Source organism: Fundulus heteroclitus, chromosome 23 (genome assembly GCF_011125445.2).
Source record: "Fundulus heteroclitus isolate FHET01 chromosome 23, MU-UCD_Fhet_4.1, whole genome shotgun sequence".
NCBI classification, from domain to species: domain Eukaryota; kingdom Metazoa; phylum Chordata; class Actinopteri; order Cyprinodontiformes; family Fundulidae; genus Fundulus; species Fundulus heteroclitus.
The window spans coordinates 39240537-39268005 of NC_046383.1; the positions used below are offsets into that span (position 1 = coordinate 39240537).

The following is a 27469-nucleotide window of genomic DNA, read 5'->3' on the forward strand; positions in this document are numbered from 1 at the left end:
GGGAAGAGTCAGCTGTGGACCAGAGCGGCATCTTCTGGTTGATTAGACACTATAAAGTTGTTAGAGAACCGGGTCACACAGCGAAGATTAAAGTCACGAATCATGCGACTTAAAAATAAAACACACACGAATCATCTATCAACGAATACATGACACTAAATGCAACATCATATTTTAATAATTCGTTGCAAAGTCAAGCCGTATTTATACAACAATCCCGAGTTCTGCTTCCGGTAGGGGATGTAGCTCAGTGGTAGAGCGCATGCTTTGCATGTATGAGGCCCCGGGTTCAATCCCCGGCATCTCCACGTTTTCTTTTTTTTTTCTGTCTCTGTACAGATTAATGTTGATTTGCGCACAAATCAAAATTAGTCCGTGACTGTCATTCCAGCAATAATGTTTTATTTATTTCGGTTGGATTTGAAAGTAAAACGACACACTAAAATCTAACTCCAAGTAGATGGATACCAAAACGCTGAAGTTCTCTATTTTTAAACGTTTTTATTGGTGTGATGTAGGCTTATATTCTAATTTTAAATTATGTGTATTTAATAGCTGAAAGCGGAAAATACTCATAATTAACACAAATAAAGTGTAACGCTAGATGTGCAGCAGGAGGTAACTATAAAGGTATGAGCACACATGTTGGCATTGGGTGAGCATGTCACAATGATTAGCATGTGGGACAACCGACAGATAAAAGGATTCCCTGGAACTCAAACTGGATGAGAATGTCCTGATCCTTAACACTGGAAGCGTGTTCCAGTGGTGAGAATCAGATTCCCTATCCTCACCACCTGAGCCTGTCGTTGAGGAAGTCACTGATCTTCAGAGCCAGTATGAGTCAGAGCTGATTGCAGTGTTAAGACGACAGCGTCCCCTGGAGGTGAACTGCAGGCTGTCCAGGCCAGCAAGGATGACATCCTTGATGTATATCAGGACGATATTCTCGAAGCACTTTATGATGACTAAAGTGAGGTCAGAGCAACAGGATGGTCATTGAGGCAGGTGATGTTTTTTTTTTTTGCCACAGATGGCTGGGGAGAGGGACGTCTGTGCCTCCCTACTGACCCCGGATAAGCTGAAGAAGACGGATGGATGGATGAACATATATATTTGTATATGCATATGATAGCATAGATCCATATCTATGCTATGCTTGCTTTCGGGATAGAATCAGCTCTGTCATCCTATGCTCTTCCACATTGAACGAAGTCAGTTGAGATGTTATGATTCTGGCCGGCTGACTGTTTCTAACTCACTCTCCTAATTAGTGTGATTTGCTCCACCCGTCATCCGTCTCCTCTGCAGCAACACAGCAGGCCGTTTTCACCTGCTGCTGCTCCTTTATATTCAGGATCCTCACAGCTTCCTGTCGCCAGATTATTTAAAAACCATTACTGAGTAGATCACCAGCCTTTTTTGCCTATCTTGCCTCGTCCTTGTCCTGTATTTCTCTGTCTGATCTTGCCCTCATCAGATACTTCTTCAGTTTTCTGTCTACACGACCTGGACTGTTTCCTGACCACGATTTTGTTAAACCCAATGGACCTGTGAGCTATTTTTCTGCCTGCCTGACCCAAAGCCCGACTCATGGACCTGTCTCCAACCCCAGCACTTTCCACCTGATATCTCCTGCTGTCAGCAGTCAGCAATCTGCCCTGCTAGATCCTGCTTCTTTTGCTGCGCATTTGCCTGCCTGCACCAGATTCTGTTTATACATCAATAAACCTTCTAAAACACTGTGTCCGGCCTGAATATCTGGTTCTCTGATCTTCCAAGCTTTACATGAGACGGTTCTACCTAAAACTCAAGGAAAGAGGTTTTGATCCCATGTGGATTGCTAACATTCTATGACAGCCAGACGAGCAGAAGATGAGCAGATGTCACTGGGAAGAGGAATGTCTGGGTTTTCCGCCTCAGCCACGTCTTGAACAAGGCGAAGCGAACGAATAAATGGATGGATTAAACAGTTCTGACATGCAGATTAGTAATCACTGTTCCACACTGCTCCTTTTGTTGGTCTGAAACCTTGACCCTGGACCTTCCAAACCCAGGGCTCGTCTGGTGGTTGGCCACCATTTGATCATCAGCCACAGGGTTACATCATCACAGATCTGCGTAATTGTTACAGCGACAGACACTGGAACAATATATTGTGCATTGGCCTCCGTACAGATTTATTAGTAAAAATGTCATGCAGAGGGGTATCCTCTGTGCTAAACTTCAGAGTGTCATTCAGGGCAACAGAGACAAAAAGAAATGTTTAAAAAGAAAAAGGAGCATTTTTGTTGCTATAGGCAACAGCTTAACGAGCCCCTCACAGTCACAGACACACAGCTCCTTTCATATATTTAACAAGATCCCCCATCCAGCTTCCATCACCCATTAACCCCAAGTCACCTTTGACCCTTCCCCCGCAGCTGCATTTGGGAGGAAGCAGCCTGTTGTCACGGTGACAGAGGAAACCTTTAATAGACTTTTGACTTTCAAAAGTTGCATTGTGAGAGGACTCAAGCCTCCATCCTGTTCAGGCTGCTTCTCACTGACAGATGTGGCACATCTGTTTTTGCCGTTCTATACCTGGTTGTCTGTGAAGGTGTGTTATTAATAAATAGGATTTCTGTCTTAGCATAGTTTCCCTGCAGGTAGCTGTCACAGCATAACTGCCTGGTTTATTAAGGAGGACAGCTTTAAACAATGAGTTGGCTTTAAAAACAATAGAGCTAATTATCATCAGCATGGTAATGGTGAAACAGATTAGAAAACCGCCTGATTATTTGGCCTTGGGGGAAGAATACACAAAAGAAAGCGGCTAGGTCCCAAGACATCCCCCTGAGGTACCCCAAATAGCAGGGCCTTAGAGTCTGACACGATCTGCTTTCTAAAAACACTGAATACTATTTAAAAAGGAAAATCCAAACTACAGCTCTTGAAAGTCGCACAAACATAAGATAAAAATACCGAAAAACCGCAAACATTTTACCTAGTTAGGAATTAAGGAAAAAAAACGTAGCTCTCCACGTTACAGTCATCAGTTCCAAAGGGCCTCTTAGCTCGCCTGTAACAAGGTGAGGTAAGAGAGGGTGAATACAAAAAGCTCTTTAAACTTTTCAGGTTTTACTTGGAAAATGCAAGCTTCGATCTTTCACTTCATATTTGCTTTTTGGTGCTAGTATATCAGCTGAAATCCCCCAACTATTTAAATGGCAAAACAGTTGAAGAGGTTGTAGCAGGGCACTGAACCTACGCCTCCGTGTCCGAGGGAAATGTGTTAGTGAGCCGGTACATGTGTTCATGATGAAACGCCACCCAGCCTCTGTCCTGCAGCCCACAGAGCACATCAGATGGAGCATAATGATCCCAGAGGGACTCGGCAGGAGTTAATAGGCTGGGCAATCCAACAATGGCAGAAATGGTATTAGTATTGATGTGCATCAGTCTGTAGCAGGGAAGAAAATATGAATCTGGAAAACACGTACTTAATATACACTCAGAACATGTTCTCCTCTCCGCCAGTGAGTTGTTTTCCTCTTCTGTTTCTCAGCTTTGCATCAAAGTCGAAGCTTTCATAGAGAGAGAGAGGGAGATGGGTGTCATCAGGAGATAAAGAGGGAGGTCATAAGGCCGCCTGTGTCGCCGTCTAACAGTTGGTTCAGTAGCTTAAACACAAAGAAGGAGCACAAGAGGAGCGAGCCCACAGAAAGGGATGGAGTGACAAATCTGTTCGACTTCATTTTACTTCTGTTTTAATCCTCATGTTAAGAGGATTGGGAGGAAAATGTTGATGGCATCATGAGTGAAGATGCATGTAGATGTCAGAGACACACACACACACACACACACACACACACACACACACACACACACACACACACACACACACACACACACACACACACACACAAAGCCTATCTTCTCTGTGTAACACACCCTAATCCTCGCTGAATCTATTGCTTGTTTCTGTGTGCTGGGAGCACTCTGCCTTCTGACTAATTGTTTTTTTTTGTTGTTTTTTTTTTATTTATTTATTCTATTTCCAGATTGGTCTAATATTTCCTGATGTTCATGAAAAGTAAAGCGTGCAAAGTGACCTGCAAAGTCTCTACGGAAGGGAGGAGGCTTCATCTGCAAAGTGACGAGTGAGCCTGCGTTTGTCACGATGGTTTTGACAGTGGGTGGGTCAGAGACTGGGGGGGATGGGGGGGGGGGGTTAAGAACGGGGCTTTGAGGGACTAAGAAGCTAGAGAAGAGAAAGGACCCATCTGTTCATGCCGTGGCAGATAAAGCGAGCGTGAGAGGGGGTCAGATGTGGAGAAGGAGCAGGAAGGTAAGCAGGAGAAGCATTTTCTTTGATTGTGACCTGCTTTTGTGCTCTTTGCAGTCTCTCTGAGGGTGCCAGGATGGAGTCACTCTGAGATCCAAGTTTATATCTGATGACAGTATCGAGTGTCTGAACGATACTGTGACCTTACATTACAGTAGCAGATGGTGACAAGATTGTTAGGGTCCGGGTTGATGGAGCCAGAACCTCTGCACGGCTGGTTTACAGTGGAGGTGTGACTGTTGGCATGCTCTGCAGGATCCCTGCGTTCACCTCTAATATCGCAGCACATTTTCACCACACACTGAAAACGATGTCAAGTACTTATTCTATTGTACAGCTGTGATCCTTAAATGGTGATGTACTACTGGTGGTACTTGGTCTTACCTGCAGAAGAAAATTTGGTGTCTATTGTTTGCAAGTTAAAAACCAACCGTTAAACTGTGATGTGGAGCTAATGAGCTCCTGTAGACAGAAACCTCCTAGTTCCTAGCGGGGGGGGGGGTCACATTTGGAATTCTGATTCTTCCAACTTAAAAAAGCTCAGAAATGTCAACTTTTGGTTAAAGTCTTAATTTCTAACTAAACCAAACTCCCTCAACCAAGCATGCAGTGCCAGCAGACACTTTTATTTTTCTGTTGTACAACTTTTTTCACATGTCTAGCGGTATGGTGGTACTGGGTAAATGTATTTATGGAGGTGGTACAAGTGCAAAATGTAAATTGTTTAAGAACCCCTGCTGTAATTGAAATGTGTTAAAAATTGATATTTCTTAATGCGGCTGAAAAATGCTCTAAACCTTTGGATTTTGGTCAGCATCCCTCTTTGATTGTAATGAGACTAAAGTATCCACTAGGTCTGCAGGAGTTGAAGTGGGTGCTGAATGGAAGCATGTATCATTTCTGCTACTTGGGGCTGCTGTGGCTGTGTGGGAAAGACTTGCTGTGTGAGAATCAGGAAGCTTTGATTGTAATACTAGTTACCCGTCCACATGCTGAAGTGAATCCTGTCTACCGATGCTTTGCATTAATGTGTTTTTGTGAAAAGGTGACTTGGAAGGTAGTGTTTCTGAGTTAGACTAGAAATGTACCTTAGAGTGGCCCATTTTGTGCAAAAACGTTTGGATATGGGCAGGTGTAGCACTTTTGTCTATTCATTCATGTCTGAATCTGTGACCTTGTTTAAATGAGAGTGCTGCTGGACCCTTCTCTCTTTTTGCTATTGGAGTCATTTTCTCAATGTTGCACTCGTCCTCTATTCATCTCATTCTCCTCCCTCCCATCCTTTCTGAAATGGTGAACCCTCTAACTTAATTAAACGAAGCATCCTCTGCCTGACACCAGCACCCCCCCCCCCCCCAGCAGTGCCTGTAGAAGCCAGCAGCAGCCTCTCCTCTGCACTCTATGCTAATTCCCGTCCATCTTCTGATTGCATCTGCTCCTCTGTCTCCCCTGTGGGAATCCAGTACAAATGTTTACCATCAGGTTCTTTCACTCACACCATTGGCTCAGTGTGGTCAGAGTGGCACAGTGATGAGGGGTCCTAGCTGATTTTTGCAGGGAATAACTGAGGCAAAGACAGAGAATTGACTTTGGCACAAGAGCAGCAGCGAAACCAGCAGGATAGGCTCTACGGACGTTAATGAAAAATTTATAATATGCTCAGTTTCACATACAAACATATAAACTATAGTCATATTATATTTTCTAGTTCTAACCAATGAAATGGTTGATTAACAGATATCAAAGGACCAACCTGACTAAAGTTATTCAAACAAAACCATAATCTCAGACAGAAAAGAAAGCGACTGTTGTAAATCCTGACTTAAGCGGGATAAATGGTGGCTTAGGTTTGAGCACCTTGACTCAGTCGCCATTGTTACAGGATTTCATGATGACAGATGGAGATTTATGTTAGAGTGGTTCTGTGGAAACGTTCTGAAGAGTTACATTTCTGGCTGCAGTAGACCAGGAAGCTCAGGTTTGTCTTACTTTGGCCTTATTGGGCTTCAACGGATCTTGCTCGGTTAATGCTTGCGACGTATTAAATACACTTCCAGTCAAAAATTTGGACACACTGCTTTTTATTGCTTTACACATTGTAGATACATGGCAAAGACATCAAACCAATAAAGCCAGAGTATACAGAATTGTGTGGCAAGCAAAGAATTGTGAAATAACATATTTTATGTTTGAGATTCTTCTAAATAGCTTTGGTGGAGCGAAGGACAGAAACAGCAGCAGGAGATCAACAGGTGCATGTTTGATGGATGTATTTAATGGCAAACAACCGGACATGAGGGAGCATGATCTGAGATTGATAACATACAACCACGCGATGTTGGGAACAGTAAGCACAGACTTGCATACAACTGAGATGAAACAGAAACCCAAACAGGCACAGATCATGGCATTACCCCTTTGCCTTGATTACTGCTTGTCCACTCTTGGTGTTCTTAACTTAATTAACAGGCTGTCAACATTTCAGAGTCGTTTAAACTTTATAGCAGCTAAAAAAAACAGGAAATGTAGAAAACGGAGTAATTGAATTGATCTGAATTAAAACACACATTGTGATAAAAGAGTTAAGGAGAGACTAAACAAAAGATGGTTGAATTTAAACTAGTTTATGTTGAGTTGTATTTCAGCAACATAAATGAATTCAGCTTTAAATGTATTTAAATGTTAGAATGTTAAAAGTAGTTCTTACTAGGTGAGAGTTTGCACACACTGGAAATATTTTTTTTTTTTTTTTGTACTGTGGCCCCAGGCCTGGTTTGTCAGAGTAGTTGGGTCGGATACCAGTCAGAAACTCTTTTTGCTCTAAAAGACCCAACTCTGAATGTTCTCCGTTAAAGGTAAATGCTACCAGCTAAATCCCTCCACTTTAAAAGTTCGAACTATGCTTTCTGTCATCAGCTTGTCAGAATGGGTTTGTTTTAGTGCTAGGAATTCAGAAGAGCTCTTTATTGTGATTGTCTTTGGCCATCCACCCGTGTTAACAGAGACCTCTAACTCTGGAAAATGTCACTTTTTGTACAAATCATTCTAATTTTCTAAAGTGATTTCCCATCAAAAAAGATCACAGATGTTGTTTGTGGACAAAGTGGCATAATCTACAAACAAGTCTTTAAATGCCATTGAAACGAAGTCTTTAGATGACAAGACAATGTGGGCTAGTTTGCTTTGTCACATGGAATGTAGAAACAATGACTATCCTCCTGGTAACATGCAGGACATTACAACCTTCTAATAATCTGCCTAAAAACTGCCTAAACTGATGGACCAGCATAATGCCACATCAGAAGTTAGAGCTAGTCAAGGACCCAGAGAGAAAAGAGAGCTTTTTAGAAGATGAGATCACAACATTGCATTAGTCGGGCAGAATGAAGCCAGACAATATGGATCATGGGCTGGATTAAAAAAGCAGGTTGGCAAACACAGCCAAATACCGCTATGTTTCAGAATAATTTCCTGACCCACATGCAGATTCACTCTCAGGAAGCAGATTGTAAAATGCAAAGAGATTTGCAAACACTGACAAATGTGCACACCCAGGCAGGTTTCTAAATCCGAGGTTCTGCAGCATCTGGAAGGGGCGAGGAGCATTTAGAGAGATAATCAAGATGATGAAGTACAGCAGAAACAAGAAGATGAAGAAAAGGATTAGTTCAATTCTGAGAGGCGAGGAGGTAACAGGGATTCTGTGTGATGGGTTGAGGATGGAGGAAACCCAATAAGGATCTGGGTTCCAGGAGTAAAGATGGTGGAGGGTTGAGATCCTGATGGAGAGTGTTGGAGAGCTGGCAGATAATGACAGGTTATGCTGGAGTTGTAGTGGAGTTAGTAAATTTCACAGAGAAGGCTGTCATGGGAAGGATTGTAGTGTTGCACAATTAGACACTGTTTAAAGTTATTTAATGTTTAATAAATAACTCTGTCTGTTAGGTATTGTCTGGTGGATATCAGCTGATATCCACCAGACAATACCTAACCATCCATCATGATCTGTGATCTATCAGCTCAGCTCTCAGCTCAGCTCTAGAGCTGATATCAGGACAATAGTTGACAGGAATGATTTGAGCACTGGCATTCTTTAAACAGCAAAATCTGCACACATATATGATAAGGAGTAACAACTTCTCTTCAAGTTCAAGAATTTATTAACAGAAATAAAATGAACATCCAGAGAACATTACTATATAATGCTGTTGATCTGAATTAACACTATATTTCAATCAACGAATCCTCTCTACTAGGCTAGTGAAACTTAACTAAAACTACTAAGCAAAATGAAGATAAAAAGGAAGCTAAGCTAAGGAACCATGTACATGCAAAAAATAAACAAAGCTGTTTTTGGCATGGAGGGATTCTTTCCTCCGGCGCCTGACGCTGAATTCAAGACTGCAGACTGAACTCTGATTCGCCTGGTCAGGTCCTCCGGATGAAGAGAGATTTCTCCCCTGTGCTGGCTGGTGGGTCTTTTGGGCCCTAGAGGCCCCATGCGTGGCTGGCTTGTCCAGGGGGACTCACTCTCCTCGAGAGCTCTAGGAAGAAATGGGAAGAGTCTGAGTCTGAGTGGTCTAGGCTCATAGCAGGGAATCTCGGCTGTCTCAGCGTGGGTGTGAACTTCCTTCCTCGCTATCCATTTTGATTCCTTCCCCATGTCATATGTTGTTCAAAATTCAATGTGAATTTTGCCATGGCGCAATGGCATAACAGTAGTTGTAATCCAGAGTCTGAGTTGGAAGCTGGAATAGGCAGAAATAGGCTGGTAACTAAAATAGCTTCCTTCAGAGGGAAACGGAGGCTAAAAGAATAGTAGCAAGGAATAAACTTAGACTTAGACAACTGTATTTGTCATTTTGGATGCACAGAGTGCGTACAGAACATAATTTTGTTGCATACAGCTGGTAAATTACAGTAAATTACAGTATAAAGTGCAGCAGTGATTAAAAGTAAACAATTAAAATGTAAACAATGTAGGAGAAAGAGACACTGTGCGATCACAGTGTAGAGGCGAGTAGTTTAAAACCATTTGTATGTGCAGAATGATAGTGCAAAGGGCATTGTGCAAGAGTGCATATAGAAACTAAGTTCGGCAGCATTTGTATGCTAGATAGAGATGCAAATGTGCAAATATGCAAATGTGGTGCAGAGTCCAGTTTATAGTTCAGCAGTTTAACAGTCTGATGGCGACAGGGAAAAAGCTTCTGCAGAACCTGGTGGACCTGCAGCGGATGCTGCGGAACCTTTTCCCAGAAGGCACCAGGGAGAACAGTCCATGGTGGGGGTCTGAGGGGTCCCTGATGATGTTACGGGCTCAGGGGATCGAGGGGAGAGGAGCCCACCACCGTTGTGTCGTCTGCAAACTTCACGATGTGATTGGTGGTGAACCTGGGGACGCAGTCGTGAGTCATCAGGGGGAACAGCAGGGGGCTCAGGACGCAGCCCTGAGGGGAGCCCGTGCTGAGGGTGATGACATCAGAGGTGTTCTGTCCGACCTGGACCGACTGAGGTCTGTTGGTGAGGAAGTCTAGCAGCCAGTTGGGAAGGGGTGTGCTGAAGCCCAGATGTTCCAGTGTTCCCACCATAAAAAACATGGAGGATGAGCATCAGAGCAAGACTGGTGTGCATAGTGTGCTTGTTTAGAGTGCATAGTGAGGACCTTGTCTTGACTTCCACAGACTTCCATTAATTTTCAAGCCTTTCTATGGCCTAACCCTGACACCGGTTTATACCTAACCCTAACCTAACCCAAGCCTGATTGACATCTTAGTGCTAAACCAAACCCCTCGCCCAGAAAAAAAGATGAGGACCAAAAATAGGTCCTCACTTTACAAGTAACACACACACACACACACACACACACACACACACACACACACACACACACACACACACACACACACACACACACACACACACCAGGAACATCACAAATACTATGTTGCTGCTGCTTCACAGTTTAATGGTTCACCAGAAGGTTTAATACAGCCACTCAAATGTTTAGTTCTAAACAAAATGTCCTAATCCAACTCCAGACTGGGTTTATATATTAAATAAATGTATGTCTTTTGACATGATAAATGACTCAAATATGATTTTCCTTCTAAAGCCTCAAGAATCCAGAATATCTTATTTATAACCGCATGTTACCGTGCCAAAATTTCTCTTTGGCAACTCCAGTTCACATTACACATAATGAAGGTAAAAAACTGACAAACAAACAGGCACTCACCACCCGTGAGGTCCTTCCTCTCCTGAACTGTGCAGGTCACGTACCATACAGTTATGCTGAGACATAAAGCCTTGATAAAGATTAAAAGATATTAAGCTATAATAGGATATGTGAAAAGTAATTTTGATATAAATAGAACATGTCCTTATTTGACCCATAGACAATGCTGTTCCTGTTTTATAATAAAACATTCCTAGTCCAATGTAACTAGGTTCTCAAAGTAGGCAGAAAATAAATACAAAAAAAGAAGAAGACTTCTGGGGGGCATTTTAGAATGTTGCTTATATCTTAATTGTTCATTTCGTACCATAATAAACCCAACACATGTCTTAGATACATTTTTTTTCTTTTTTACAAAATCCTTTTGTAATTTTTGTAAATCTGACACTTGTTTACAAAAGTCTTTATACCAGTTGACCTGCTTCACATTCCATCACTTTAAAATCCACCAACCTTTACTGAGTCATGGGACAGACCAACACACAGCAGTACATAATTGTCAAATGAAATGAATAGTCAATACTTTATGGAACCTCATTTTGCTCCAATTAAAGCTGTGGATCTTTTGAAGAATCTCTCTGCCATCTTTGAAGATCTAGAATCAGATATTTTCTGCCTATCCTTCTTTCTTTGCAGACTAACAGTCAGATCAATGTTCAAGTCTCGCTACAGATTTAGATTTAGGTGAGGGCTTGGGACTAGAAGGACTGTGGGACAATAAAGGACATTTCTATTCTATTCTATTGAGGATGTATTATATTTTGTGCTCATGGGGATTTGTCACAATAATGTCCTGCCACATATAACATTATACATGTTGGCCAAAATCCTTTCTCGCAGTGCATCTGCTTCCAGATGTTTCTTGCGTTCCCTGCATGGTTTGTTAAAAACTTTCAACATGACTTCTTTTGATATTTTTTAAACATTGCCACCCTGCCTTGAAGGACAGACCTGTGGAGGACTCAAATAAAAGTTGTCCTATCGACGACTTGTCCCACCTGAGCTCTGCTGCTCCTCCAGAGTTATCATGGGCCTCTTGGCTGCTCCTCTAATTAATGCTTGCCCTGCCTGCTAGTTTAGGTGGACGTCCGTGTCTTGGCAGGTCTGCTGGTGGTCCAAACTCTCTCCATGTTGCGATAATGGTTTGATCAGAGCTCTGGGACACGTTCAAAGCTCTGGAGATTGTTTTAGAACCTAACCCTGCTTTTAACTGCACCAAAACCTTCTCCCTGACCTGTCTGCTGGGTTTCTTTGTATTTATGGAGCCGTTTATTCTCTATTCTTCCCTGAAGAACCTGAATCAGAACAGCTGCATTCATACCAACTATATACCAAGTATATACCTCATGCACCTTTTCCTCCTTTTGGCACCTTCTTTTGATTATTGATGTGACATGTGAATTTCTCCACTGTGAGATCAATAAAGTCTATCCTATCTTATCTTATCTTACCAACATTGCATTACACAGGGAGGGGGGTCTATTTACTGCCCTCTAAAAGCAGCTGGTTGCACTGCCATTTGTTCAGAGGAAAGGGGGCGGAACACAAATGCATGTCACAGATATTTATTCATATATAACTATGCTACAGCTATGGGTAACTTTATGGTGGTATTTAAAATGAACAAACTCCACATGTTTGGAGTGTGACAAAAATTACAAATAACATTCAACTGGTTTGATAAATTTTTCAAGATGCTGTACATCTATCTATGGTAACATTTTGTAATATTAAGAAAGCTATTTTTATTTTTTTTATTTTGAGGCATATGTGGAAGGGATGACCATTCTTCTGTCTGACAGTAAAGCTACTGTTGCGTTTTTTTCCCCCCACCAGGAACGGAGGTCCGGCTCACCATCCAGATGTTTCTTTCTGTCCCCTGAGCGTGAGTACAGAGACTGGCTTTTACAAAACCATGCAACCAAGATGAAAATGTGGATTATTATCCTGCTCCTGAGCAATGGATGGATGCAGACAGCTTCTGCTGCCAGTGTGACCCCGACACCCTCCTCTCAACCAGCAGCCCCCACAGAGGATGAGAGCACCCAGCTGGTGGTAAATAACAGATCAGGTTTTTCACTAAACTTTTTCATCTCTGAACATGTCTTGCATTATTCTGATTTAGTTGTGCAGTCACAAGTTAGGCTCTCGTTAGGCTCCTTTGAAGAAAATGTGCCTGAAGACACCTTAGTTTCACCAGCACAGACAGGAAATACACGTCTTATTTGGTAGAAATTCAGCATTCACAGTCATGCTACTTGTTTTGTTTTCTCTCAAGAAGTGAAGCAAAAAGCAGGCAGACATGGAAAGCATCTCAATTCACAAAGACTGACCCGCACTAACTATAAATCTGTTTCTAAAGTGAGAAAAAAGTAGGCCATCACTCTCCAAAATGTCTGGTTTAAATAGAAGTCTCCTCCACTGTCATTCCCCCCAATAAGGGTTAAATAGCTCGACCTCAATCTACAAAGAAGCCATGATCTTACTGCTGGGCCAAAGACCTAACAAAGTCACAGACGAGTCACTATCAAAAAGCTTAAAAATCAGGGATTCTAAATGAAAGGCCTAATTAAATCTCTGGGGCAGAAACTCAAGTAGAGCCATGAAATACTGTGGAACGATATTTCAGAAATACGTTAATAATCCCAGAGGGAAATTGTTGTTTCAGTACAATCGCCATAACAAACAAACAAAACATCACAAACATTTCAGGGGGAGATGATTTACTGAGGCCTTGCTGCCAAGGTCACCACACGGTGCCCACATGGCGCTGCCATTACATTTAAATGTGGCTGTTCCTTTTTGTAGGACTGGTTGATCAAGTATGGCTACCTGCCCCCGTCGGACCCTTCCACTGGGCAGCTGCAGGCTTGGACAGCTGTCACCGACGCTGTCAGGGCCATGCAGATGTTTGCCGGCCTCAACAACTCTGGTGTTTTAGGTGAGTAGCCCCCCGCCTCCCCCCTCCCCTCACATGGGGTTGATGGTTGATCTGCTTCTCACATCGGAGCTGTAAACGGGAATGCCTCTCTGGCTCATCTTCGGACACTTTAGATGAGGAGACACTGGCACTGATGAAGAGCCCACGCTGCTCCCTTCCGGACCAAGACGGTCCCTCCAAGTTACTAATGCTCCAGCAGGGGAGGGAGATGAGGAGGAAGAGGAGAGCAGTCTCCATGTGGACCCGCAGGAACATCAACTGGAGGTTGGATGAAAGACTGTCTTGATTCTGCTTACTCTGCCTAATTGCAGGCTGATGTTATCATTTATATCGTAAAACCAGTAAAAATCTAACTGTTAGACAGCAGTGCTTCAACCTGGAATCTGGATCCAGATGGGACTAAGTGGGAGCACATCTGAAGGTGCAGACCAGGGGTACAGATGCTCGGTTGGGTGGTGGACATTTAGCAGAAAATGCTTGGTTTTACTCAGGTTGTAGTTTGAGACCGTCTAAAATGTTCAGTCTGCATTTCATGCTGCAGCCAAAGGCTAAAATATATTGTATATTATTCCTGGATCACCAGACCTTATTTTAATAGTTGCAAAGAACATTTTCAGACAGGGAACGTACCCCCTAATGATATGAATGGTTGATCATATGGCCTGTACAGTATGTAATGAGAAGTGAAGATCTATAAAAGGGCATTGATTATATTTGCTCAGAAAAAATATTTCTCCTTTACCCATTTTCCCATTCTCACACAAGTATTTTTCACCTGTTTAGGTTGCACACCTACCCTTCCTCTGCACACCTGTCCAGGGAGATGATTCGTTCTCTGGTCTTCTATGCCCTTAGAGTCTGGGCAGAACCAACGCCGCTGGAGTTCCATGAGGTTGGCATCTTTGTCTGATGGCGAATAGTGACAGAAATCTGCCTGTGTAGAAACACAGGCAGATTGAATCCTGGATTCAATGAAGCAAATGGGTCAAATCTGTATGCTGTAGTGGGTCAGGTCCAGGTTCAGGAACAATATGAGCCCAAAGAACGACGCCAGTGAATCACCAGGTTACTTCCAGGAGCACGAGACCCACGTGGATTAGCCACCCCAGAATCCAGATCTGAACCCCACTGAGAATCTTTGGGATCTGCTTCAGAAGATTATCTGTAACCCACCATCTCCACAAGATCAAGATCTTGGTCAAAAACTTTCCCTCCGATCCTCCAGTAAAAAATCCAATGCAACCAACTGCCTTCACAGGTCATCTAATTAGTACACAGAGTCTAATCTCGGTATAAAATCTAATCTTGGTATAAAGCCAGCTGTTTTATGAAGGTCTCAATGGTTTCTTAGAGAACATTAGAGAACAAAGAGCATGAGGAAGATCAAGAAACCCAGCAGACAGGTCCGATAGTTGGGAGAAGTTTAAAGAGTAACTGTTGTCGGAGACATTATAAAAGAATAAAGCACAAGAAACAAGGCAAGTAAACAGACGCTGTGATCATCTAAACATACTGCTGAAAATCCGAAAAAAATCTCCCAGAACTCTGGTCAGTCCATCTGAAAGTAAAAGGAGCTGCAAGATATCCGCCTCACAGGTGGGAGAATGTGTTAACACAAAAGTGATTATAAAGGTTCTCCATTAGAAGTCCAGTCCGAAGTTTGTTACAAGCCTTGTAGGAAACAAACACGTGGAAGGTGCATGGGTCGGTCAGATGAGCCCAGAACTGAACCTTTTGGCCTTTGACCAATGTGTGGAGGGAAATGAAAACTGCACATAATTTGGATCACCATTTTGGTGACATCGTGCTGTGGGGGGTTTTGGAAAACCTAGCACAAGTGGCAACAGACAGAGGCTCCTCTTCTGACAGGACAACCCTAAACAAACCAGAAGTGGATCTACAGTGGAATGCCTCAGATCAAAGCATAACCGTGTGTTAGAATGGCCTAGTCAAAGTTCAGATCTAAATCTGATTGAGTGTCTGTGACAAGATCTGAAAACTGATGTTTATGGATGCCCTCCACCCAAGAGGAAAAAAAATACCTCCTCTATATGTGCAGATATCCCCCTAAAGGCCCACAGCTGCTACTGCAGCCGCCAGGCACGGGGCGAGTACAAGCTTATCAGTTTTTTATTTCAACAACCTTGGACAAACACGTAACCCTTTCTTTCCTACTCACGATAATGTACTCCTTTTTAATTTTCTTTCAGATAAAATACCTATAAAGTCCAAAGGTTTGTGGTTGTAATGTGACAAAGTGAGCAACAAATGGGTGTGAAAACCTTTGCAAGGTGCTGTGCTTGCAGAATGCTGTTGTTCTGTCTTTACATTTTATGGCCTTTGGTTTCCAGGTGGCCAGCTCAGACGCAGCTGACCTGCAGGTAGACTTCCTCCGAGGTTACCACGGTGATGGGTATCCCTTTGATGGTGCCGGTGGTGCTGTGGGTCATGCCTTCTTCCCTTCAGATCCTGCCAGGGCAGGGGGAGTGCATCTGGATGCCGAGGAGCAGTGGGCTTTCAGACAGCCAGGTACAGCAGAATACATTCATCAGATGTCATCCTTTATTGGCAGGAACTCTATGTGCTGTTGCTCTCATTTTTCAACCCTTCAACAGGCACTTTGATATTTTGTGGCATACATTGCAACATAATGTCTGTCTCTGTGCATTTTGCTGTGAACAAGGCAGGAACCCTAACGATGAACTAAAACAGAGTAAACAAAATTCTGAACATACCTCTAACCGTATTCAGAACATTTCCTGCTGTTCTAGGCATAATATGTTAAAGGAACTGTGGACATGCGCGTGGATGTGACATGCTGTGCACTCTCGTTCCCCTGGCTTATTTGTCGAGTCTCCGCTGCCATTGATGCATAATAGGACATGTTTACCAAACTGCATGCTTGTTTATTCTGGGATTTAAGGATACATGTTCATTCCAAAAAAAGGTAAAAAACAAAGCAACAGGACTTGTTTTCCATAGTTGAAGACATTTTGCTTCCTCTCCAGGAAGCTTTCTCAATTCAAAAAGTCTGGAGTAATGTGGAGTACCAAGCTTTATACTACTGCCCAAACAAAGGCCTTGTAATGGCTTAGATAACATGCAAATTCAACAGAAACAGGTCCACCCCCTTAGTAATGGGCGGTCGTTAAAGCCATTAGGCCAGCAGATTGGACCGAAACTGGTCCACTCCTCTGTAACGAGGAGTTGTTAGGGTCGTTATTGGCCTGGTTTACAGGAACGATGTTTTGATCACCCATATGAGGGTGAGAGTTAAGGTGATGGTTGGCCGGAATTAATCCTATAGCTGTATTGTAAGTTTTTGAGAGTTGGAACCTAAGGCCTCCTCCTCTGTTTAAGGTTGTTTTTTCTCTCTTTAAGTAGATGACTTCCTTCACACCCTCTCAAACCATCTGTCTTCTTTGTCCAAAATGTGAACATTTTGGTCCTCAAAAGAGTGTCCTTTGTCCTTAAGGTGTAAGTGGACGGCAGAGTCTTGTCCTGAGGAGGTAGCTCTCCTGTGTTGAGCCGTGCGTCTGTGGAGAGGTTGTTTGGTTTCTCCAATATAAAGATCAGAACATTCCTCACTGCACTGAACTGCATACATCACTCCGCTCATCTTAGGTTTGGGTTTAGGTTTAGGTTTTGTCCTTGGGATGCACCAGCCTCTGTCTGAGGGTCCTGTTTGGTTTGAAATATTACTGGGATTTTGTGTTTGGAGAAAATCCTCTTGAGTTTTTCAGAGACTCCAGCAACATTGGTCTGTGTGTGTGGGTGTCCTATACACTTCATGTTGAGGTTTCCATCTCCTTCCATGCTCACCAAACAGTCGAGAAAAGGTAGCTTGTTGTCGTTGGCATCCTCTCGAGTAAACTTGATGTTGTTGTCCACCAAGTTGATGTGTCTTGTGAAAACTTCCACTTCTTTTAACTTCTTTCAACTGGATCCAGTTCTTTTAACTGGACACAAGGTATTTGACATGCATCAAACCAGCATTGCACACCTGTCTGTGAAAATGCAGCTTTCAAGACGTCAAGCATCCAGGCAAAACTACATGAGCCTTAATGTAAATGAAATCAGCATAATGGCTGAAGAAGGTAGAGCTGAAGGTGGTGTTTGAAGACCAGCGATCGGTTGTTTTTGGACTTATTATTCTGTAAAAGTTCAGTTATATAATATTTAAATGTTTCTACATGGTTTGTTGTAATATTTTGTTACTTTATGTGTGAATCAGAAGCTGAAGATGTTTTGGAGGCAGAGTCTAGTGGATGTTAGTGGTATTGTGCTTTGATACAATTTCCCCGCTTACTTCATGTCCAACACTGCAGACCTTTATAGAAACAACCTTACATCAATCCAAAAAAGGTTAAAAAAATAAAACAACTGGACTTCTATTCTGAATCTGAAGACGTTTTGCTTCCCATCCAGGAAGCTTTCTCAGTTCAAAATGTCTGGGGTAGCCTGGAGTCCAAGCTTTATAGACCTGCCAAAAAGGCCTCATTAGAGCTTAGATTCACATGTAGATTCACCTGGAACTGATCGTCCCTCACAATGAGAGCCTGGCTCACAGGAGGAATGTTGTGGTCACATGTGTGGAGGTGTGACTTGGGGTGAAACTTGACAGGAATCAAACCTATAGCTGTGTTATACGTTTTTGAAAGTTGAAACCTGAGCTCTCCTCCTCTGTTTAAAGTTGTTTTTTCTCGCATTACGTTTTCCTTCACCCCTCTCTCAAACCATCTGTCTTCTCTGTCCAAAACGTGAACATTTTGGTCCTCAAAGGCTCAGTCCTGTCCTGAGGAGGAAGCTCTCCTGTGGAGAGGTTGTTTGGTTTCTCCGATGTAAAGATCAGAACATTCCTCACTGCACTGAACTGCATACAGCTTCAGAATAGAAGTCCAGTTGTTTTATGTCTTAACCTTTGTTGATCATGACCTGGATGACTGAGAATCTTCACCAACATACAGCCTTACTGTGGATGAACCCAATGATCCACGTTTGGAGTTGGATCTTTTATGTCCCACAGCACCATCTTGTGGTCAGAAACAAGTTTCTGCTGGCCCTGAAAGGCCCAAGAGAATCAGCCTTGTAATCACCTCCTGATTCCGCTCCTGCTTGTCCGTCCATGTTCCTTTCTAGCTTATGAAGGCACCGACCTGTTCACGGTCCTGGTCCATGAGTTTGGCCATGCGCTGGGCCTGGCTCACTCCTCATCTCGCCACTCTGTGATGAGACCCTACTACCAAGGTCCCGTTGGAGACCCTCTGCACTACCGCCTGGGACAGCAAGATCTGGAGCACATCACTCAACTCTACGGTAAACCTCAAGGCAGAAAGCTGCCTTTATTACAGCTGCTTTTTAATCGGAATGACAGCCATGTCCCTTAATGTAAGAGTAAGGAAGCAGATCACAGATGAACTAAACTAAACGTAACAGACTCAATGTAAACTAGAAGTCGTATTAGTGTTGAATCATATCTGAGCACGTTCATGCACTAGAATGAAGAGAGGCAAAGATTTAGAATATTATAAATACTTGTGGAGAATACTGAGAATATGTTGGCTGCTCGGACAGCTGCTGCGTTACCAAGGAGGAGCAGAGAAACAGAGCAACATCACGCCTCACAGCTCAGGTCAAAGCCTTGCATTGTAAAGCATCAGTGGATTGACAGAAGGGAAGAGTCTCCTCAAATGTGTCAAGGACTGCACAATTTCCTTACAGAGAATATCCTGGAAGCCCTGCAGACACAGCTGCCCGTCTGCAGGTTTTCTAGCTGAAGATTCCCTTCTCTTCATGGTTGCGGGGCATGCGGCAGGCATTGACCAAGATTTTTGTGTGGTTTTTAAGCATTTTATCAAAATGGTCCCGCGCATGCTCTGCGAGGTAAACATCGGCACGTACACAGTGACACATAATGTGATTTCTGCTTTAGGTAAAAGGAACCAGCTTTTGCCGACGGATGCTCCCCGTCTTACAGCCCAGCCCCAGCTGCACCGCAGAGCTCACCACCATCATCACAGACATGGGTACCACCTATCAAAAGACTAAAGAGGAGATTACCTCAGCCCGGCATCGGGGAGTTGGAATTAGCCACGTGTGCACAATGCTTTCTGTTTCCAGTTAAAAATCTGTACAAATTAGATTCCTGTGGTCTTTCCTGACATTTAATACTAGCATGGGGGTCAAGGGAAGATGCAAGCTCAAGCTTAAGTATGTATTAACCTGTTCAAGGAAAACCAGAGTGAGCGTACCAGTTGTAGGGGTTTAGTTGAGTGTAAGGAGAAGGACTGTACAGCCTTATTAAAGAAGGCCCTAACTGGAATTATGAACGTAGATATTAGAGAACTGGGTCAATCTGCACAGTGAATTCATCTCAGGGTTCTCCAGTACAATGTTCTGATAAACTGCAACAATAATCCATGAGGAGGGTGGCCAGGAGGAACTCATTTGTTTCAGTAAAGAATACTGCAGCACACTTTCGTTTTCCCAGGACGTGTCTGAACAAGCCTTTCACAGGAAAGCAAACCACCACCGTTAACCACAAACATCTGACAGCAACTGTCAAGCACGGTGGAGGAGGGTTGGTTATTCGGTCTTAGTGTTCAGCTGCAGGAGCTGCCTTCTCTCTAACCTGATATGTTCCAGGTGTCAGTGAATGAACTCTTGCTCATTTCTATTAAAGCATGCAATATTGCAACAAACAGTAATGATCTGCTACAAAAAGATGCATCCCTGAGACCATTATACGGCACACAGTTGCACACAGCATTAATGACCCAGTTGCCTTTTCACATAGATGTTCTTCATTTCTGAATCCACTGATGATAAAGAAATAAATGATGTCACCCGTTCCTCATTTTAAGGCCCCATCTTTGTCATAAAAAAAAATCATCATTGATGTTTACTTAAATTTTTATTCAATTAATTTCAAACAATATATTTCTTAATTTATGCCACCAAATGAAACACTAGAATACATGTCTGTGTTTTTCTCCTTGCAGTCCACCCATAGATCGATGCAACACCAGTTTTGATGCTGTGGCAAAGATCCGAGGAGAGACCTTCTTCTTCAAAGGTTTGAAAGCAGCTCCAGCTTCATTGGAAGCTGGAGTTGGGTTGTGATGCTAATTTAGAATGATGCTAATCAGCTTCTGAATACATTTATGGCAAGAAGTAAAATACCGGCCAGACAGTTAAATCTCACGTAAGCATCGAAGGGTATTGCTTCATTTTCAGCTGTGTTCAGGTCTATAGCTAGTGATAGCTATATTCATTTCACTCTCTGAAATTAAGAAATATTTAGAAAAGCATAAGCCTCCCCTCATGCCCAAAAAAACAGCAGGAAAGCAGCCAAAAGCAACAGAGGAGTGATATTATATAAGGAACACCTAACCCTGGAATCACTGCATCACAAATGGCCTGTCCAAGGAAAAGTTGGGGCTGCAACGTCTCCTGGTCCAGTTTGAGTTTATCAAATGACACATATTGACAGATGTACATGGTGATTTATCAAGTAAGGAGGAAGAAGTCAGGAGAAATGTTATCTGAGAGGCAGAAGTCCAGTCAGCTGGCAATTCACCTCAGGAATCAATGACAGTTCTTGACAAAACTTCAGTGTCACAAAGCAAAAATTCTGGCATCACTCGGATCGACTTTGGGTTTCTGCTCCAGTTCTGACCAGCATTGTTGCTCCAATCCACCAATGCTCCCATATTTCCAAATGAATGTGCCACCAGTAGGACAGCCTGTTTTTAATTAGCGAGCATGGCCGGAGTGGCTAATTGGGAGGACCGGGATAATTCCCGATGGGCCGGTCTGATATTTGGGCCGTTGTTCTCTTGTAGACTGGATTACGTCGCTGTGCTGCTCCCGCCATCCCTGAGCTGCCTCACAGGCTTCTCCCTCTGCCTCCACTGGCAGCTGTTTTTTTTCCTGACGTAACGGCAGTGCACTCGGTCAATGGCGTTTGAAAGAGCAGGGCGACGCAACGGAGAAAGTTAAACTTAAAGAGGAAAGCTCTGCTAAATGTGCAAGAAATGGCTGCTTTTTCATTAAAATAAGCTCAGAGTTTCAAACGTCAAATGAGAACGATGAAATTGGTGAGGAAAGATGTTGCCTGCAAACCACCGTACAAGTTAATTACCAAGTTTCAGAATTTTGTGATGTCGTGGCGCATAATGTAATGTTATATAGTTAAAACAATAGTATTATGCAATGCCGCATGAAAATGTTAGTTTTCTAGCCCCTCAGTCAGAAATAAGACAGCACCAAGTACCAGCCACAAGCCCACAAGTCCTGAGTGGGCAGGTAGGATTACTCAATGAGTTAATATTAGAATTAATATAATGAAGAGTATGATGCTGTTCTGTATGAATAGTGTCCTGAGATGATTCAGCACTACATTCATGAAACAGGTTTTGTAACAAAGGGTGATTTTATTCGTGCTATTTCCAACACAGATTTGGTCCGGCCCATTTAAACGAGTAAACTGCGTCTACTGCTGGCAGTTTGGAAGCTGCTGTCAAATGAAGATCAAATCCTTCATGTAATCACTCCAGACACCCAGGAGGCACAGAACAGTTTTTAATGAATGGAGAATTTCTGCTGTTAAATATTGTTTTACAGACAATAATAATTATTCTGTAAAATCAAGAAAAAGGGTCGTTTTGGCAGCAGATGTCCTGCAAAACAGAAGAAAAACATATATTTTATGTCTCACTTTATCAAGAAAATATTACAGCTGACAAATCAGAGTTATCCCTGCTTATCATTATTCTACCGGCTCGTGTATCAGTGAAGGTGGTCATGTCAGTGCGACTGCTGAGCAGAGCTCGTCCAGCCCTGTTTACTGAAACCTCTCTCCAGTTGTTGGAGGCAATAATGATGAATGACTATTTGAAATAAAATAACATAAATAGGTCTCTCTCTCACGTACACACACACACACACACACACACACACACACACACACACACACACACACACACACACACACACACACACACACACACACACACACACACACACACACACACGCAGTTGTTGCCATGGCCGGAACATCTTATGTTCTCATCCCGCAATTTTCCTGCATTGAGGATCTTTAGAGAAAGTAAGAACGCTCCCTCCATCCTTTTTTCTACCCTACAACCAAGCCGGCACTTGATCTTCCAGCATATAATATTCGTATTAGTAAGGTCTGTTTAGCCAATCTGTTTTCCGTTGACAGCAGAGGACAGCAGCACAGTTCCAGACAGTGTGTTCACATAAATCACGTCATCATCCACATATGGACATGCAGGCCTGTATTTTAGGAAGTGGCACAAAAGGCCTTTTTTTGGTTAAAAATGCGTGTTTAATAATCACTTGCCGTCTTTGAAAAAGAAAGGACTGAATCGTGGTAATTTATTTTTCTGGCTCTACATGAATCTCTCCTCTGTAAATGGTAACCGGAATGTGAGGGTGCTAAAATCTGGCTAAACAGCCTTATAGACACAAACGGTTAGTAATAAAAAAAATCATGCAGTAAATAAGGTCATCTGTCTTATAAATGTCTCTATAAACCCTCAGTTGTAAAAACTACCAGCTACCTTCTAAACTGTTGAGCTGCCGATGGTGCATTCAATGACAAAAACTGATGAGAAATATATCTAAATGGGAGACACTGTCATTGCTGAGTATTGATAACTTCTAAAATAATCCAATTAGTGGGCCACCCTGTGTCTGCTTCCATCACTCCAGGTCTGACAGTGTGGCGAGTGAACGGTGGCGGTCTGGTGTCAGGGCGCGGGGCTTCGGTCCGGAGGCTGTGGAGGGGTCTGCCCCCTGATCTTCTGCGTCTTGATGCGGTGCTGGAGAGACATTCGGATCATGCCATCATATTTATCAGTGGTACAAAGTTCCATTCTAACATTGTGTGTACCTGTGCAGTATTTAATGCTGACCATGCTCCTGAGATGGTGCCTGGTCCAGACCTGCTGGTTCCTTGTAAATCAGTGAGCAGTCTCTGGTCTGCATGTGTAACTTATGTCCAAGCAGACTGTTCCTTCTGACAGTGAACGCACCATTAAATGGCAAACTGTGTTATCTATATCCAGGTAAAATACCTTGCAGACGTTTTGATATCCCTTAAGCTTTTGACTTTTTGGTGCAAGGCATGTTTTTATTGGATTTTATGTCATAGACCAAAACAAGGTAGTGTTTAGTAGTGAAGGACAAGGGTTTTAGAGAATATCGCTACCAGCTTTGCACATGCAGACACTGATCATTTTGCCCATTCTTCTTTGCATAATAGTTTAAGGTCAGTCATATTAGATGGAGAGAGTATCGTTGAACATATTTTTTCATGTCTTGATGCAAGTTCCTTATGCGAATTAGCTTTGGACTTTGACTAGGCCATTCTAACAGATGAGCATGCCATCTATTGTAGCTCTGGGTGGATGTTTGCCCTAATGGAAGGGGAACCTCTCCTCCAGTCTGCAGCTTGGTCCTGGACTGCATTGGATTTAGCTCCGTCTATCAACCCGCATCAAGCAGTTTTCTAACTATACTGAAGATTACCGCAGCTTGGGCCTGCCACCACCACGTTTCTCAGTAGGAATGGTGTGTTCAGGATAATGTGCTGCGCACCTTTCTGCCGCAAATAGCCTTTTGCATGCAGGGCAGAAAGTTAAATTTTGGTCTCATCTGAGCAGAGCTGCTTCTTTCACAGGATTGTGGTTTACCTGGCGTTCCCAGGAGTGTATGGGTAATGTTAATGGATTTTTCCACCTGAGCGGATAACTCGTGTGGAGTTATCTTGAGCATTTTGGCTCCTTCGCTGAAAAATGCTCTTCGTACACAGGCTGTTACAGTGCACGGCCATTTCTTAATAAGCTTACAGCCAAACCTGCTTTAAACTTATCCACAACGTTCTCCCTGACATGGCTGCTGGTTTCCTTCGTCTTGATATGCAGGTTGATCTCTAATGATCTCTGAGACTTTCATAGAACAGCTGGATTTATACTCAGTGAACAGTCTGCCTGTGTGTAATTTAATCAAACTGGGTGACTCGCCTTGGCTTTCCTTACAAATTAAAAATGAAACAATCAAAATAATAATCTTCCTTTCACTTCAGTGTCATGCAAAAGCCAGTGTTGGTCTGGCACAGGAGTCCTTTCCAATCCAGAGAGCCATTTTTGCCATCAGTCCAGCTAAATAAAGTCGCTTAGAGCTGCAAATGTTACAGAACCTTTTGGAAAAAGACAACTTATCATTCTTTTCAGCTGTGATCTATTATAAGAAGTGTTCGGGCACTTTGAAGAACCCTTTTTTATTGTTTCTATTTTTAGATCTTAAAATAAAAAACAAACAAACAAGTAAAGCTTTGGTAAATAGAGGATGGATCCATTTTCCCTGCAGGCTCCCAGTTCTGGCTGTTCAGGGACCTGGCCCTGCAGCAAGGCTACCCTCAGCCCCTCGCTGCGCTCCGGATGGGGGTGAGCCTGACTGGAGAAGACTCTAATGACAACGAGGAGGAGGAGGCCACGTCAGGACCAGGAAAGTGGGGTCTGGTGTGGGATCCAGAGGAGGGCCCTGTGTGGGGAAAAGTGGGAGATGTAGAAGAGGAGCAAGGAGACAAATGGAGTCAGCTTCTTAAGGCCGGCGTCAGCGGCATCACCACCGACAATAATGGTGAGGCTTTGACTTCTGGTTATCTAGGGACCTGTTGGAACCTCTATTCTCACATAATCTATGAGTCAAACTCAATAAAAAATCTACAATAGTAGAATTCTGTTTATTTACGATAAGAAATGTAAAAGGTGACTGTCTTTTCCAGCTTGGAACTGGTGAAGTTGTGTCTCTGCTATCCTAGCAGTAACTCTGTTCTCCCGCTTTCAGGCTCCGTTTATCTCTTCAGAGGAGATTCCTACTGGAAGTTCTTGTTTCCGGGCTCTACAGCACAGGAGGGATACCCGCGGTCCTCCGCTGCAGACTGGTTGGACTGTGCCGACTCCTTGTCCCCACCCAGAGTGGACGATTTCTCCCTGTCTCTGTTGCCTCCAGCAGGGAGACAGGAGCTGCAGGAAACAAGGTGGGAGGGTGGACAGGATGGGGACGCAGGAGGGAAGAGGAGGGACAGACACCGGCATCAACCTAAATACAGGCAGGACAGTGGCTCACACGCCTGGACACAGTGCACGTGTCAAAACAAAGCACTAGGTGGCAGCAAAGCGTCTCTGATTTTGGTCTCTCTGCTGGCGGTGTGGTCACTGCTGGCCGCTTGAGGATGCTTTAAAAAAAATCAAACTCTGATGTTTTATCTAAAGTGTTTGCATGGCTGTAGCAGAGTGACGAATAAAGCCTTCCTGCAGCCATATAGTTTTAGTTTTAGTCCAGGTTACAAGAACTTCAGTGTGGCCGTACAGTTCCTGTCTTCACCTTCATCCACCGTCTTCCTCCTGGCCAGTAGTTATTGACTGCAGTAACAGATCCAAAGAGATTCCTCCCCCCCCCCCCCCCCCCCCACCCCCCACCCCCCCACACACACCAGCAGCAGTACTCATCCACTTGCGGTGGATCCCAAGACAAGAGAAATGTATTCTCTGTGCTGAGTTCTAAGTCTGAGGGTCTCATAGAGCAGTCGTGGAACAGATGATTCATCTCTGCTGGCATCTAGAAGCCATGAATTTCAGCCCTCAGTGAACCGTCTGCAGCCAGGTCAGAGGAGCATGAGCTGTGTCCGCTGCTCTGCGTCTGAGGCCCTCAGACTGAATCCCAGAACGATCCATCATTCCAGGAGTTGGACTCGGCCTTTATGCTTCAGTGAGAGGAAGTCTTGATGCTGCAGCAGAGCAAAATGTTTTGGACAGTTCCCAGTTCCCAACTTAGTGTGAGCGGTTTGGGGGTTTGGGGAGGGCCTCTTCCTGTTCCACCATGACTGCACATCAGAGCACAAAGCAAGTTAAAATAACTGCGGTACACTCTTAAACCTTTTAGTCTCCTTAGAAGAGCTGAAGCTGTGATATCAGCATTAAGAAAACTTTTGGCAATATAATTAAAGAACTTTGTGTTTCAACAATGTGTTTAATTATCAAAGAAATACATGAAATAGTCAAAAACAACAAATTGTCAAGCATAAACGGTTCATAGAGTACAAGTATGAGGGTCTATATTGTAAAAAAAAATCTTTTTGGCTTTTTCCAAAATCCACTGAAAACGCTAAAGTTGTGGATTTAGAATCAGTTGTGATATTGCAGCAGCGCGGAGTACAGAGGGAAAAAGTGAAAGTTTCAGTCATAACATGGCAAATATTCTGTACCAGCAGAAAATGATATTAGACTCCAGAGGGTGTCGTTATGTCTCAGTTAGAAACAAGGCAAGGCCTAAGTGCTGCAATAAGCTATTCTGGGCCCAGGGGTGGGACCAAACCTGACCTGCTTTCTAAGCAAAGGGATTTCTCTCTATCTGCTGATTTATACAAAAACATTGTTTTCTCACCGTAGATACGCCGTTTATACGCAGTTTATGCATAAACTGACAAAATGACATGACCATGATTGAGTCTGTGGTGTTGTAACAAATGACTATTTAAGTTGTTTTTGGATTGATGAAAATATATTATTTTTGTTTTGTACAGATAAGAATCAGAATTAGCTTTATTGCCCAGTAGTATTTTATATGTATGAGGAGTTTGCTTTGGTGATGAGGTGTTACATATAGATGGACATTCAGTTGACATAAGTAAATGGAGAAATAAACACTATGGAATAAAGCAAACAAATGCAACTTGTATAAGAATAAAATAATAAGAATTATACAACTATTTGAAGAGGAAGAACAACGTGGGAGATGTTTACAGATGCATTTTTCTGGGTTTTGTTGTGCAAAATGTGTGTGTGTGTGTGTGTGTGTGTGTGTGTGTGTGTGTGTGTGTGTGTGTGTATGCGCACGCACGCACACACACACACACACACACACACACACA

At 43.1% G+C, this 27469-nt stretch overlaps 1 protein-coding gene and 1 non-coding gene across 2 annotated transcripts; both read left to right on the forward strand.

Annotated features, from left to right (window-relative positions):
- Nucleotides 1–236: 236 nt before the first annotated feature.
- On the forward strand, nt 237–308 carry trnaa-ugc. The gene has a single exon. It is a non-coding gene; the product is annotated as a tRNA-Ala (tRNA).
- A 3903-nt stretch (nt 309–4211) lies between these two features.
- On the forward strand, nt 4212–27129 carry mmp17b (matrix metallopeptidase 17b). Its single transcript, XM_012878372.3, has 12 exons — nt 4212–4330; nt 12402–12620; nt 13374–13506; nt 13620–13770; nt 14290–14398; nt 15858–16035; nt 18646–18822; nt 19439–19532; nt 20508–20581; nt 23245–23394; nt 24904–25176; nt 25384–27129. Exons 1-12 carry the CDS (start codon nt 4310–4312, stop codon nt 25767–25769), a joined length of 1965 nt encoding a protein of 654 aa, XP_012733826.3. The 5' UTR covers nt 4212–4309; the 3' UTR covers nt 25770–27129.
- The last annotated feature ends 340 nt before the right edge of the window (nt 27130–27469 follow it).

Bases quoted from the DNA above. Each gene is read 5' to 3' on its own strand.
- mmp17b (XM_012878372.3), top strand. From the start codon at position 4,310: ATGTGGAGAAGGAGCAGGAAG. The intron at 13,507-13,619 runs GTGAGTAGCCCC...CGGACACTTTAG, and splicing joins CAACAACTCTGGTGTTTTAG to ATGAGGAGACACTGGCACTG. The intron at 14,399-15,857 runs GTTGGCATCTTT...TTTGGTTTCCAG, and splicing joins CGCCGCTGGAGTTCCATGAG to GTGGCCAGCTCAGACGCAGC.